The sequence below is a fragment of the Peromyscus maniculatus genome, chromosome 1 (genome assembly GCF_049852395.1).
Source record: "Peromyscus maniculatus bairdii isolate BWxNUB_F1_BW_parent chromosome 1, HU_Pman_BW_mat_3.1, whole genome shotgun sequence".
Taxonomy (NCBI): domain Eukaryota; kingdom Metazoa; phylum Chordata; class Mammalia; order Rodentia; family Cricetidae; genus Peromyscus; species Peromyscus maniculatus.
In genome coordinates this window covers 164,822,516-164,836,205 of record NC_134852.1, presented here as the reverse complement: position 1 = coordinate 164,836,205, position 13,690 = coordinate 164,822,516, and the positions used below count along the sequence as shown (strand labels likewise).

The window sequence follows — 13,690 nt, the reverse complement described above, 5'->3', positions numbered from 1 at the left end:
AGATAGATAGATAGATAGATAGATAGATAGATAGATAGATCAATCGATCACACTTTCATTACTCATTCATTAGTTGAAAGACATTTGTTTCCATTTTCTAGCTTCTGTAGAACAGCAGTGAACATGACTCAGCAAGTACCCTGTAGATAGAGTAGGATTTCAAGTTCTTTAGGCATTGTCAGAGTGCAATAGCTGTGCCATTTGGTAGATTTATTTTTAGCTTTTTGAGGATTCTCCACACTGATTTCCAATAGTGGATGAAGGTTTCTTCCTCCATTCAGCATTTGTTGTCAGTGGTTTTGTTAGCCATTCTGGCAAGGATATTCATTTGTATTTCTCTAATTGCTGAAGATGATGAACACTTTTCATGATGTATCTTAGCCACTTTTATTTCTTTTGTAACTCTGTTCTGATCCATAGCCCATTTTTGAAATGGATTGTTTTCTTGATTCTTTGTTTTTTGTGTTCTTTATATAGTCTACATATTAATCATCTGTCAAATGTATAAGAGGCATAGATTCTTGCCCTTTCTATAGGATTCCTCTTCATTCAGTTGTTTTCTTAGCTGTACAGAAGCTTTGGTTTTATGAGAACCAACCCTATGGAAGTTTGAATGAAAATGACCCCATTGGCTCATAGGGACTAGCACTATTGGGAAGTGTAGCATTATTGGAGTAGACATGTTGTTGGAGGAAGTATGTTACTAAGGGAGGGCTTTGAGGTCTCAGAAACTCAAGCCAGGCAGAGCAGATTGTTGACTCTTCCTGCTGCCAGATGTAGACCTTTCAGCACCACCTTTGCCTGCATGCCACCATGCTTCTTGCCATGGTAATAATGGACTAAACCTCTGAACTGTAAACCAGCCTCAATTAAATGTTTTCCTTTGTAAGAGTTGCTGTGGTCATGGTGTCATGTTTTATTTACAGCAATAAAACCCTAAGAGGGCCACACTTGTCAGTTGTTGTTAACTCCTCAACAAATAGAGTCCTATCTAGAAAGTCTATCCTAAACCTATATCTTAAAGTTTTCTTCTAGCAATTTCAGTGTTTCATGATTCATACTGAGGTCTTTGGTCCATTTGGAGTTAATTTTTGTGCAAGATGGTATAGACCTGATTTCAGTAGACATCTCATTTTCTCAGCACCATTTTATGAATCTTTGTGTTTGGGATTCTTTTATTATTAAATTTTACAGTCAAATATAATTTAATAGTTGTATAATTAAAAATTATTATTGCTGTAAAAAACATCTCAACCCAAAGCAAGTTGGGGAGGAAGGGGTTTGTTTTCCTTATATTTCAACATCACAATCCATCAAAGGAAGTCAGGGCAGGAACCTGGAAGGCAGGAACTAAAGATACCATAAAAGAACATTGCTTACTGGCTAACCCTAGGACTACCTGCCCAGGGGTGGCACCACCCACAGTGAACTAGGCCCAGCAATCATCAATCATGGCCTGAAGTACCACAGGCCAATCTACTGGGGCTATTTTATTAGTTGAAATTCCTCTTTCAAAAGAAACTCTAGCTTGTGTTAAGTTTACATAATGTTAGACAGCAGAGCATCTTCAAATATCAGATGGCTATAGTTATGTGTACATATATTTGGATCTTCTCTTTTGTTCCATTGATCTTCGTGTTTATTTTTGTGCCAGTGTCATATATCTTGAAATATAGAATGGTTATTCTTCTAGCATTGTTCTTTTTTGCTCAGGATTGCTTTAGCTGTCTAGGGTCTTGAGGGGTTCCATATGAATGTTAGGATTTTTATTCTTTTCTGTGAAGAATGTTGTGGACATTTTCATTAGTATTGCATTGCATCCATAAATGTCTTTCGGTAAACGTCACTTTTCACAATATTAATTCTAATCCATACTCATGGGAGGTCTTTCCATTTTCTAGTGCATTCCTCTCTCTCTATTCAGGATTTCCTTTTCATTGTAGAGGTCTTTTACCTCCATATTTAAGTTTATTCCTAGATATTTTAATTACTTTAAGGCTGTTGTCAATGAGACTGTGTCCCATGATCTCATTCTTTGTTGTATATAGAAAGGCTACTGTAAGTTGGTATTTTTTTTTTTAATTCTACAACTTGACAGAAATTGTTTATAGTTTATAGAAGTTTTATGGTAGAATTTTTGGGATCTTTGTTATAGATAATATGGTATTATTTGCAGATCAGGAGTATTTGACCCTTTTTCCTACTTGTACATTTTTAATATCCTCTTACCTTATTGTTTCAAGCAATATTGGAAAAGAGTGAGGATAGTGAACTGTCTTGTTCTTGATAATTATTTACTGTTTTGATGGGGGAATTTAGATTGACCTAGCAGACACATTTCTAGGTGTGTCTATTCGGGGGTTCCTAGAAAAGTTTAGTGATGCTCTGAATATGGGCATCAGCACTAAACTGCCAGCTAGATTCCTATAGTGCATAAAAAGGAAGAAAGTAAGCCGGGCGATGGTGGCGCACGCCTTTAATCCCAGCACTCGGGAGGCAGAGCCCAGCGGATCTTTGTGAGTTCGAGGCCAGCCTGGGCTACCAAGTGAGTTCCAGGAAAAGGCGCAAAGCTACACAGAGAAACCCTGTCTCGAAAAACCAAAAAAAAAAAAAAAAAAAAAAGGAAGAAAGTAGAAAATGAGCTAAGGACTTGCATTCTCCTTCTGTTTCCTGATAGTCACCATGGACCAAGTTTTCTCTCAAGTGGATTGCAATCAGCTGATCTGTAACAATGATATACACCATTTCACCAGTTACTTGTCTGTTATTTGGTCATAAAAACAAGAAATGATGAAACTTAGACCTGTGAGATGTTCATCCTAAGTTGGAACCTCTAAAAAATATTTTTATTAATTCTTAGAGAATTTCATAACAACATATCTTGATTATATTCAACCCCTACCCCTCCCCTGAACTTCTGCCAGACCCACCCACACCCAGTGTCTTCTGGTTTTTAGACTATCTCACAGTAGCTGTCTTGACCCTCTACCTCCTAAAATCTTTTTATGGTACTTCCTGATTTTAATGGGATTGTTTATTGATTTCTTTTTCTCTATTTTAAAGACAGTGGTTCTCAACCTTGATAATGCTGCAACCGTTAATGCAGTTCATCATGTTGGAGTGACCCCCAACCATAAAAAAATTATTTTCATTGCTACTTCATAACTGTAATTTTGCTACTATTACTAATAATAATATAAATATCTGATATGCAGGATATCTGATATGTGACCCCTGTGAAAAAGTCATTCAACCCCCAAAAGGGTCTCGACCCACAGATTGGGAACTGCTGATTTTACGAGATTGTTGGCTGTTTTTTTGTTTGTTTATATAACCTTTATTTTAAGGTTTATTCTTTCCAGTCTGACTCTTCAGGATTTTTATCCATAAATGCATTTAAGAGTTTGTCAAAGACTTTCATGTTTCTATTGAGATGGTCTTGTGATGATTTTTTTACTTTAAGCCCATTTATATGATTTGTTTACCTACATATATTGATTGATTCATCCCTGCATTTCTGGGATAAAACCAACTTGATCATGGTGGGTTATCTTTTTGATGTGTCTGTATTCAGTTTGCAAGTATTTTATTGATAGTTTTTGTATCTATGTATATCTGGAATATTGGCTTGTAGTTTTATTTTTTGTGTGTGTCTATATGTAGCTTGGGTATTAAAATAATACTGGCTTTAAGAATTACATTTTTAAGCTGATTTTTATTCTACTGACTGACTTCATGGATAAAAAATAAAATCAAAACAATATTTTTTGTTAAATTTAGCTTGCTCAAAGTATTTACTCATTGCAGAGGGTGTTGTGTGCTGTAGACTAACTACCAGAAGACTTGCTCACCTGCAAACTGCAGAAAATGCTTAGCAGGTGTATTAATGGAGCATTAACCACATTATTTTTCATCTTAGATCAGAGGGATTATATCTGTGAATATTGTGCTCGGGCCTTCAAGAGTTCCCACAATCTGGCAGTACACCGGATGATTCACACGGGCGAGAAGCCATTACAGTGAGTATTTACTTGCTAGTGAACATCTGGGTAGGAGTGCATTTAACTCTCTTGGAGGTTTCTTGTCCCTTATAAACATTTCAGTTGTCACTATTTATTTTTACTAAATTAAAGACTAGATATTCATTGGGGAGTTATTGTTGACTTTTTCTTTCTTTCTTTCTTTCTTTCTTTTTTTTTTTTTTTGCTATTCTTTATAAATATATTTTTATTATTTTGAGAATTTATTCTGCCTTAACCACTTCGAAGCCACCCTGCCCAACCCCCTTTTTGAAATAAGACATGGAACATATTTTGTGGTGCCTATATACTTGAATAGGACTTTTTTTGTTCGTTTGTTTGCTGTTGCTTTGCAAACAATTTTTTTTAGTTAGATTTCCATCTAACCGTTTCCTAATCCTTCATAAGAAGTATGTGCTATGGATTATTGTATGTTCTCACCTGGCACTTGATTTAATAGTTCTCTGCTTGATCATTCATTTCCTTTGGCTTTCCTTTAGATGTGAGATCTGTGGATTTACTTGTCGACAAAAGGCATCCCTTAATTGGCACATGAAGAAACATGATGCAGACTCCTTCTACCAATTTTCTTGCAATATCTGTGGCAAAAAATTTGAGAAGAAGGACAGCGTAGTGGCACACAAAGCAAAAAGCCACCCTGAGGTGCTGATTGCAGAAGCTCTGGCAGCCAATGCAGGCGCCCTCATCACCAGCACAGATATCTTGGGCACTAACCCAGAGCCCCTGACACAACCTGCAGATGCTCAGGGGCTTCCTCTTCTTCCTGAGCCCTTGGGAAACTCAACATCTGGAGAGTGCCTACTGCTAGAAGCTGAAGGGATGTCTAAGTCATACTGCAGTGGGACAGAACGGGTGAGCCTTATGGCTGACGGAAAGATCTTTGTGGGCAGCGGCAGCAGTGGGGGCACTGAAGGGCTGGACATGAACTCGGATATACTCGGTGCTACCACAGAGGTTCTGATTGAAGATTCAGACTCTGCTGAACCTTAGTGCAAAGGAAGACTTTGGGCACTGGGACAGTGCAGACTTTGTATTTAAAAGATAAAAAGGACAAAAAAAAAAATTTAAAGCATTTAAAATCTAGTAAAATAACTGAAGGGCCTGCTCTTTGCATTGTGGATCACAGACACACACACACACACACACACACACACACACACACACACACACACACACACACACACAGACTCTCTGTCGTCCCCCCCACACACACACATACACTTCTCCTTCTCTCTCCCTCCACCCCTTCCCCTGAACTCCCCTCACTCATCCTTAAAACATTGATGTTGCCTTTACCAGAAAGGTCATTGAAAAAGCAGCAGCATACTTGGTTCCAGCCAACAGCTGACTTCCTGCTCATCGGCAGATCTCCTTTTCCCAACCTATAACTGATGTGCTCTGGATCAGCTTTTAACTCATAATAATATATTACTGTCATTTAAATCTTTTCTCCTCTACTGCTGCCCTATGGCTCTGGCTTCTCAATGCAACAACCAACACTTATCAAATATTATATAATTCTATTTTCTGGAGGCTGGCAGCTTGACTTGGCACTTTAGGGCCCCTTAGCAGGATGCTGTTAAAACAGCACATATCTCTCACCCCTCTTCCATTATTTACTGGGTTTGGGGAAGGAAGGATACATGGGGACCACCTCCCTCCCCTTCAGTGGATCCCAGCACCTCAGTCCCCCCCCCCTCCCAAACCTCCATATGGCTCTTAATGGTGCTCACTTGCTTGGAAGCAGGCTCCCAAGAGAGAGGGGACTGCCCTATGTACGTACAGTCTTCTGTAAGGCTGTAAGACAGGGCTCTATGTCAGTGAGAAAAGTCCCAGGCTAATGGCAGAAATTTGCACTTTGAACATGTGTGTTTTTTGTGTTGTGGAACCTGAGATTCCTTATTTATTAATGGAAAGTCTGATTTTTGGGGGGGAGGGTCTTTGTTGCTATGTTTTGTGGGGCTGGGAGAGTAGATTATTCTGACATGGGATCCTTCCTACAAGAGGTACTTTGAAGGCAAGGCTTAGAGTTAAAGAAGCACAGCCAGCCTCTAAAATCATAGTTTTCCAGTGGCCTTTAAAGAAAGCTGGTCCTCAGCACTAACAGAATCACTACAGTAGCCTAGTGCTTTTTTGGAAGCCTTAGGGAAGGTTGATAGGTTTGTGGTAACTAGTGTGCTCTTTGAGATACAAGGATTTGAGGGGATGAGGAATGTTGTTCAAGGTCTGAATCACACTTAAAAGATTTTTTTCTTCTGTGATTTTATTTTCTCTTTTTGTCCTTACCATTCATTTCTTTGCATTTATCTCCCTGCTGACCTAATTGGCTCTTTGTTTTGATTTCGGTTTTGGTTTTGTCATTGGTCATTCCAGCTCTCCCTTAGTGGAAGACCAGACCCTGTCATTCATGAAGGAACAAAATTAAGAGTCCTAGAGTATTGGTTCAGAGAAAACTGTTGTGTCTTGTTTCCCCTATAGAAAAGACAAAGTTTGAATAGACATAAACAAAGGTGGAAACCTGTGTGATAATGTCTTTGGCTTTCCCCGAATTATCTATTTTTCTTGGAGTAGGAATTTTAATGCATTGTGGATTATTAATATCATTGGGAGATGCAGATCGTGTTTTTACATGCTTATACCTCTCAGAAGACTAAAACCCTAATTCAGCTTCCCTTTTTTTGAGAATTAGAAGTGCAGTTCCTCCCTGTGTGCTTCAGAATCTGCCATTGAAGACCTGGCCGGTTGTCAGAAATACATGATGACTGTTGGGAAAATTAAGAGTCTGACTGAGAACAAAATAAGGAACAGCTTGTTTTTCACAAACACTAAAACTATGGAGTTTATCAAATTTTCTCTGTTTAATTTTTTCTCAAAAAATGTCATCTCTGAAAGACACTTACTGTACACCCACCAATGTCACTGGTTGGGATGCCAGGGAGGAGGGAGGAAGACACCTACAGGAACAATCTTAAACACATTATTGTTTTCTCTAGAGTGTTGCAGACTTTGCCATCCCTTCCATGTGAGGGAAGAGAAGGCATGAAGACAGGCTGTCCTACCCCACAGAGTTTGACTTTGGTACATTGGTTTGAAATGTATATTGACTTGGTACATTGGTACACAGATTTGAAAATACTGTAAGAGTAATTATAAATGGAACTGCAACAAAGTTGCTCTACTTGATACTGTTTCTCTAGCTAATATCTGTATCCTACACTTACCCTTTGTTTTTCACATTTAGACTGTCTCCATAAATTTCACTTAGAGTGGTTACTCATCCATCAGATATAGCCACCCACAGGAAAGCAGACTGCATTGTAAACATCTCTTCTTTCTGGGATGGGGAGAAATATGTTCTTTTCTGTACCTCACTCCCCTCCCCAGGAAAGCAACTAGTTATAATAATTAGAAACTTTCAGTCCTCTCATTTGGGGGACGGGGTGTAAAGGGGGCTCGGTCATCTTCATAGCTACCATTTGCTGACAATAAATTATTGTAGCAGTTTGCAATAAATTTTAAGATATTTTTCATGAACTTTTTTTTCTTTTGAGAATAAGTGCTTGCATAGTAAAAGTATATGAGCAAACTAAGCACCATTCCCATTTTCTTTCTTCCCATGCCACTTGTTGAATTGTCCTTTAAGGGGTCTTTTTAATCTTAAAAAAAATGATAACTATTTCATACTCATATCTTACTATCTTTTAAATAACTAGTCATACCTTCATTTTCATTTGGCAAGTCTAAATTTTATGGATATAGTTGTGATAATTACTCGGTATTTCTGGGAGTTATGTATACTCCTTGCTTGGGTTGCTGGTGTATTTTACATAATTAGACCCTAATACATTTTACAGGATTTAGTCAGACACTGACTGGGAGTCCTGGAGATGAGCATGCAAAACATCATTATAGAGCACTTGGACCTCCCTTACACCTGTTTGGAGGAAGAATGTGAACCCAACCACCAACCTAAGTGAGGTTTTACAGCCTCACTGCAGACCAGTTTTGCTCCTGTCCTTCCAATTTTCCATATATTCAAGAAAATCAGAACATTGTAATGGGGCAGTTGTATTTCCTAAAATCTTTTTTGCCTGTTTAAATGTGCAGGACCCTTTTCCTGTGATGAGAGATAGGTGGTTACTTGATTTAGGTTTAAAAGTTATGTAAAAAAAAAAAAAATTATAATAAAAGGGATACTTTGCTTTTAAAATCTTGTTTTCTCTTAATCTAGGTAACCATATTCAAAATAAGTATGTAAAGAAGAAAAATAAAAGTTGTCTTCCTGGAAGCAACTGGTCTTCCTTGGTTGTACTGAGTTAGTCATCCAAGAGTAAAACAGTTGATGCTGCTAAATGAAGAAAACAGATGCCCCCAGGGTAGGCTTTTGTATGCTGCTATTTGCTCTTTGTTGAGAGTTGGGTAGCGGTTCTAATGCTGAGATGCCTTGTAGTTCTGTGTTTGGCAGCCTCCAAATGGTGTTTGAGTTGCTTACTTGGGGACATTAGGATACTGTGAAATACAGTTTACTCTGATAATGACAGAACCTTGGTTGTATTTAATATCAGTTCTTCTTGACAAAGCTGTTAATACCTATGTCAAGTTCTAATTTAAAGAGAAAACATAGTCTAACCTTGGTAAAAGTTCAATGACAGTCATTTCTCATTTATTATTTGCCTATGTCAACTTGCTCCTGAGATGGCAAATGTTTGAACTTGGCAACGTGTGATATGAAATAGGGACACTCATTGACCCATTTAAGGATGAAACTTTTAAACTTTAGCCAATTAGCATCACCCACTGAGTGCAGTACGATAGAATGGCAGATCTGTAAGCACCTTTTAACTCTTTTGTCCTCATTTCAAAGCCTTGTTCATTCTCTTGTTCATTCAAAGCCTTGTTTAGCATGGAGTATGACTGGGACTGGGAAGAAAAAGAAGCATGTTGTCACTTGAGTAAAACTGCCTCAGAAATGTTACCAAGTTAGGGTTGGGTGTTTCCTTTGGGAGCAAACAGGCCTAAACAGTGCCTTCCACATCCTGTAGCTACTAGGAAGGCACCATGATTGAGATTAGAGATGCTCCTTTAGCTAATTTTTAAACAAGTTTAAATTAACCTTATGAAGTATGGGAATGGGAAGATGCTACAAAGGACCTGTATCATACAGTATTTGTCTCTTGCACAAAACAGGAGCTACACAAAAAATGGTAAAGGGAGAGGGGAGGCAGGATAAGCCCAAAGACCAGTGGAGAAACATAAATCTAGTTTATTGGATTAACTTCTTTGATAAGTTTCTTATATATCAAATGAGAAAATATTATTTACACCCAAAGAGAACTAATACATAGCTCAGAATAACTCTAAGAATCAAATGAAGTTTAAATGCTATAACACAGTATTTAATAAATGGCACCTAACTCAATAATACACTTTACCATATTAAAAAAAAATAGAATGTAGAAAGCAGAATAAAGTCAACAGATTATATGTGTAAATAACAGACTATGTTAGGCAGGGGTGGGTATCATGAGGATTAGTGTGATAGTGACCTTGTTGCTAAGTACAAAAGCAAAACAATGACATAAAAACAAGTGCTAAGTACTGAGTGGAGGAGAGAGATGGAGGCAGACGCTTCGGAAAAAAAAGACTGATTAAAAAGGGCCCTTTGATTCCACAGGCACAAAAATCCACAGCCAGGAATTTGCTGCCACCTCTGAGTCAGGCAGGGGGTGGGGATGGGGGTGCACAATCCCATTAGAGAATGCCCAGTGGATTTAGTCTGTGGGAGTCACATTTCTTATTTGGCCCAGTGAAGACAGAAGCAAACCAGCTCACTTGTTTCCTGGGACAGTTGATTTAGGGGATGGCTTTCGCAGAGCAGTCACCTCTGACCCTTCACCGCCGGGACCTCTGTAGCCGTTCTATCTGGCTAGCAAGGAAGATTCGTTCAGACCTGACTGCTCTTATGGAATCTTATGTAAGTTGTCTATTTTGCTGTTGTCTGTTTTCAACTCAACTCTTAACCATCAGTGTTTAACCCCATAACCAATTATGAAAACTCTAGTCTTAATTGTCATTCATATATTAAACACCTATAATTTGGCATGGCCTCTCCCTTGAGAAACCTTACTGTCTTCTTTTAGGCTGCATAAGAGACAGGTCTTTTCCTTGAGTGAGAAGATACATTAGTTGATTTTCTTTTTTTCTGATTCCTACCAGGATAGACAGTAGACTTTCTAAGTTTTGGTTCTTCATAGAATTTTTGAGCTTTGGAAATAAAAGGGTTGTAGCTCTAGGAAGAACCTTAATGGAATTTTGGGGAAATTTATAGTTTCCCTCTGTATAGTATAAGCTACCTACATTTTAGTTTTCCACATCAGAAGTATACCTGTAACTAAATAGATTTGTCAAAAATATTCCCTGGAATATTCACTAGAGTCTTGTAGAAATGTTAAATTAACCATCTCAGTTAATTAATTTAGTTGCAAAGAACAGCAACTATATATATCTTCAGATTCTATTTGGGGAAAAAATGGGGCCCACTGTACTTCCATACTTGGAAGCTGGGGCTATGCATTAATAGACTGGTTTAGTGTTGACTAGTGTACTTGAACATTGGGTTAATCACTTTTTATAGCAAGTTCACAGATGAGTGATAATGGTACTATAACTACATATTCGACAGTACATGGAATGCTCAGGTTAAGTAGAGTTCTGGGTTTCTCATTAAGGGCCTCCGTGCTTCAGATAAAGTTAAAATTTATGTTCTCTAAGAATTGATAACTTTTGAAAAGCCTTGCCATTTATTAGACTCTGGTTACCCTTTTAAACCTAGTTCCTACTATGTTTTAAAGGATTGGTCTCAACATGAGAGTATACATGAGGGAATAGGGAAATTCAGATAGTCCTTCAAGATCGTGGCTCCCCAAATGAAGGATTTCCATTCTAGACATTTTTCTTACAACTTGGGTCTTTGACTGTAGAAGTGAAGGAGATTTTATTTGTGATTGAAGAAAGGAATTAAGATGATATCGAACATACTATGTTTTGCTATATCCTCGGCCAGGTGAAGCATCAGGGCCTGAATAAAAATATCAACCTGGACTCTGTGGATGGTGTGCCAGTGGCAAGCACTGATCATTGGAGTGAGATGACTGAGGCAGAGCGACTCCAAGAGAACCTCCAGGCTTACCGTACCTTCCATGGGATGTTGGCCAAGCTTTTAGAAGACCAGAGGGTGCATTTCACCCCAACTGAAGGTGACTTCCATCAGGCAATACATACTCTTCTGCTCCAAGTTTCTGCCTTTGCCTACCAGCTAGAGGAGTTAATGGTGCTTCTGGAACAGAAGATCCCTGAAAATGAGGTTGATAGGATGCCTGTCACTGTTGGAAATGGTGGCCTCTTTGAGAAGAAGCTATGGGGCCTGAAGGTCCTTCAAGAGCTTTCACAGTGGACCGTGAGGTCAATCCATGACCTCCGTGTCATTTCCTCTCATCAGATGGGAATCTCAGCACATGAGAGCCATTATGGGCCCAAGGACAAGCAAATGTAGCAGTTAGCCCTTCCCTCTCCTTTCTTGTTCTGGTGAGATATAGATAGTTCCCTGAGGCCTCGTTTTCTCAGAATCAATTTTTGAAAACCTTAAACTGCAGGCATTTTCATCAAGTAGGGTTGGCTCACATATGAACAGATGGATATAAAGGGTTGTTCTAGGTGTATGCATATGTATGCACATGCTTTTTTTTGTATTGGTGATACAGTAGAGTAGAAACAAGGGCACTATCCTCATACCTTAGTGCTTTGACGTTCCTTGATACTAAGTGGCCTTTCTAGGCATTTAACAGTTTTACAGACAGAAGAGAAATTGTTACTAGTTCTGGTTGACTTCTGAAAAGACTGAATAAAGAAATAGGAAGTCCTAGACTATCGCTGTTGAAATTACCATAATAAAAATAACATTGCTGTGCTGAGGCAATTAGTGTGCCATGGCTTTATGTATATTCTAAATAACTTTTCATCTTTGTCTCAGAGGGTTAGAAGATGTGCCATGCAATCTGTCCCTAGCACTGAAAAGCAGCCCTTGCTACACATCCTCAGAAGTCAGCAAAAGACAGCCATCCTCAAGTATTTGTTGCCACACCTGGCAAAGAACAGCAACTATACATCTTCAGATTCTATTTGGGGGAAAAAATGGGGCCCACTGTACTTCCATACTTGGAAGCTGGGGCTATGCATTAATAGACTGGTTTAGTGTTGACTAGTGTACTTGAACATTGGGTTAATCACTTTATAGCAAGTTAACAGATGAGTGATATAGGTACTATAACTAGATGTTCGACAGTGGGTGGAATGCTCAGGTTAAAGAGTCACAGAGCTCCATCACCTTACATTCTCTGGGCTTAGTCATGAGGGAAGGATGAGGTCTGGTTGGTTCCCACTGAGAATGCCAGAGATTCTTAAACAACACAGTAATGCTCCACTTTTAATGTTCTTGTGAGAGCCACACAGCATGGAAGACTAGGAAACACATCCCTGAGGAAGGTCATTTTCCATGAGGCCTATGCATTAGTGGTGCATTGTGAATCTATGGTACCATTTGTTTTTACTTTGGTTAAACCTGAGAGATCGTGAGTTGGGGGCCATGTCTAATCATGACATCTTGCTTCATAAATGAACCATGAGTCAGAGAGGGCTAACTTCCATAAGTTGCATGAGGTGGGGATATGTGACTCATCTTGTATCCTCACCTCTAAGGGGTTCTATGCAGGCTAGAACTCTGATCAAGTATGTGACAGGACTCAGCCAAGCACTGTAGTAGCTCAGAGGAAGTGAGACCCTGCTTTCTACTGTGTTTGTGAAAATACAGTTGTATGTGTATAAAATAGAGACCAAAGCTAGGGTGGGATTATAAAGAATTGAAAGAGATCAATTAAAGCCACAAATAAATGTGTTTCCTGGGTTGGTGTAGTATGATATAAAATTTTTTTCTCTCTCCAAGAGAAAAAAACAAAGAGTTGGCTCATGAAAACAAGTTAGACACGGTAAACATCTGGACCCAGCACCATAAAAGGCCTATCTTATTATATTCCATTTGTGATTTTGGTATAGATAATTTCTCATTTTGTTTAGAAAGGCTTATTTTATTTGTGCTTATTAAATTGTTCTGTTTGTCAGCAGCATTTTCCATTTAATAAAGTATGTTAACAAGGTTCATGTTTGGAAAAAAAAAGTGGGTCTAAAATTTCCTTATGGGGAATAACAAGATTATGAACAATAGGTCACGAGTAACCTCTCTCCTAGGACTTGTGTGTCTCTCAGGTGTGACAGATACTGCAGGCTTTTCAGAAATCAGTGAGTCTGGCTTAAGCTCTATTCAGTTGCATATGAAGGAATATGTATATAGGTTTCAAGTGGAAGGCAGCCCAGAGAAAGTACAAATATTAAATGAGAAGAAATAGGAAGATGTCTCAGTCCTGTAGCTCAAAGAAATGGTGAGTCTCTTGAGTGCCCTGTCATCAGATTCATCTTCAAAAAACTTGGTGGTGCATGGCAGTATCCCAGCATTCAGGAAGTTGATGGATTGGGAGTTAAAGGGTGGCTTGGACTGCATAAGAATGTGTACATACATAAACCCCAAGAAGAAAAACAAG

The 13,690-nt window shown here is 38.6% G+C and overlaps 2 protein-coding genes across 5 annotated transcripts in view; both read left to right on the top strand.

Moving 5' to 3' along the window:
* Zfp91 (ZFP91 zinc finger protein, atypical E3 ubiquitin ligase) overlaps positions 1-8,250 on the top strand; it is a 40,670-nt gene extending 32,420 nt beyond the window's left edge. For both annotated transcript variants that reach the window (XM_076560502.1, XM_042283596.2), the window contains exons 10-11: positions 3,920-4,019; positions 4,520-8,250. In XM_076560502.1, the coding sequence (XP_076416617.1) occupies positions 3,920-4,019; positions 4,520-5,030 (611 nt within the window). In that variant the 3' untranslated portion in view covers positions 5,031-8,250. The remainder of the gene's footprint in view (positions 1-3,919; positions 4,020-4,519) is intronic.
* On the top strand, positions 8,231-12,990 carry Cntf (ciliary neurotrophic factor). 3 transcript variants are annotated; one of them, XM_076560513.1, is made up of 3 exons: positions 8,231-8,416; positions 9,914-10,014; positions 11,104-11,737. In XM_076560513.1, exons 1-3 carry the CDS (start codon positions 8,383-8,385, stop codon positions 11,590-11,592), a joined length of 624 nt encoding a protein of 207 aa, XP_076416628.1. In that variant the 5' UTR covers positions 8,231-8,382; the 3' UTR covers positions 11,593-11,737. The 3 variants fall into 3 exon arrangements, with proteins under 3 accessions (XP_076416628.1, XP_015843205.1, XP_006994276.1); XM_015987719.3 differs by having other exon boundaries at positions 8,276-8,416; positions 9,889-10,014; XM_006994214.4 differs by lacking the exon at positions 8,231-8,416 and having other exon boundaries at positions 9,635-10,014; positions 11,104-12,990.
* The last annotated feature ends 700 nt before the right edge of the window (positions 12,991-13,690 follow it).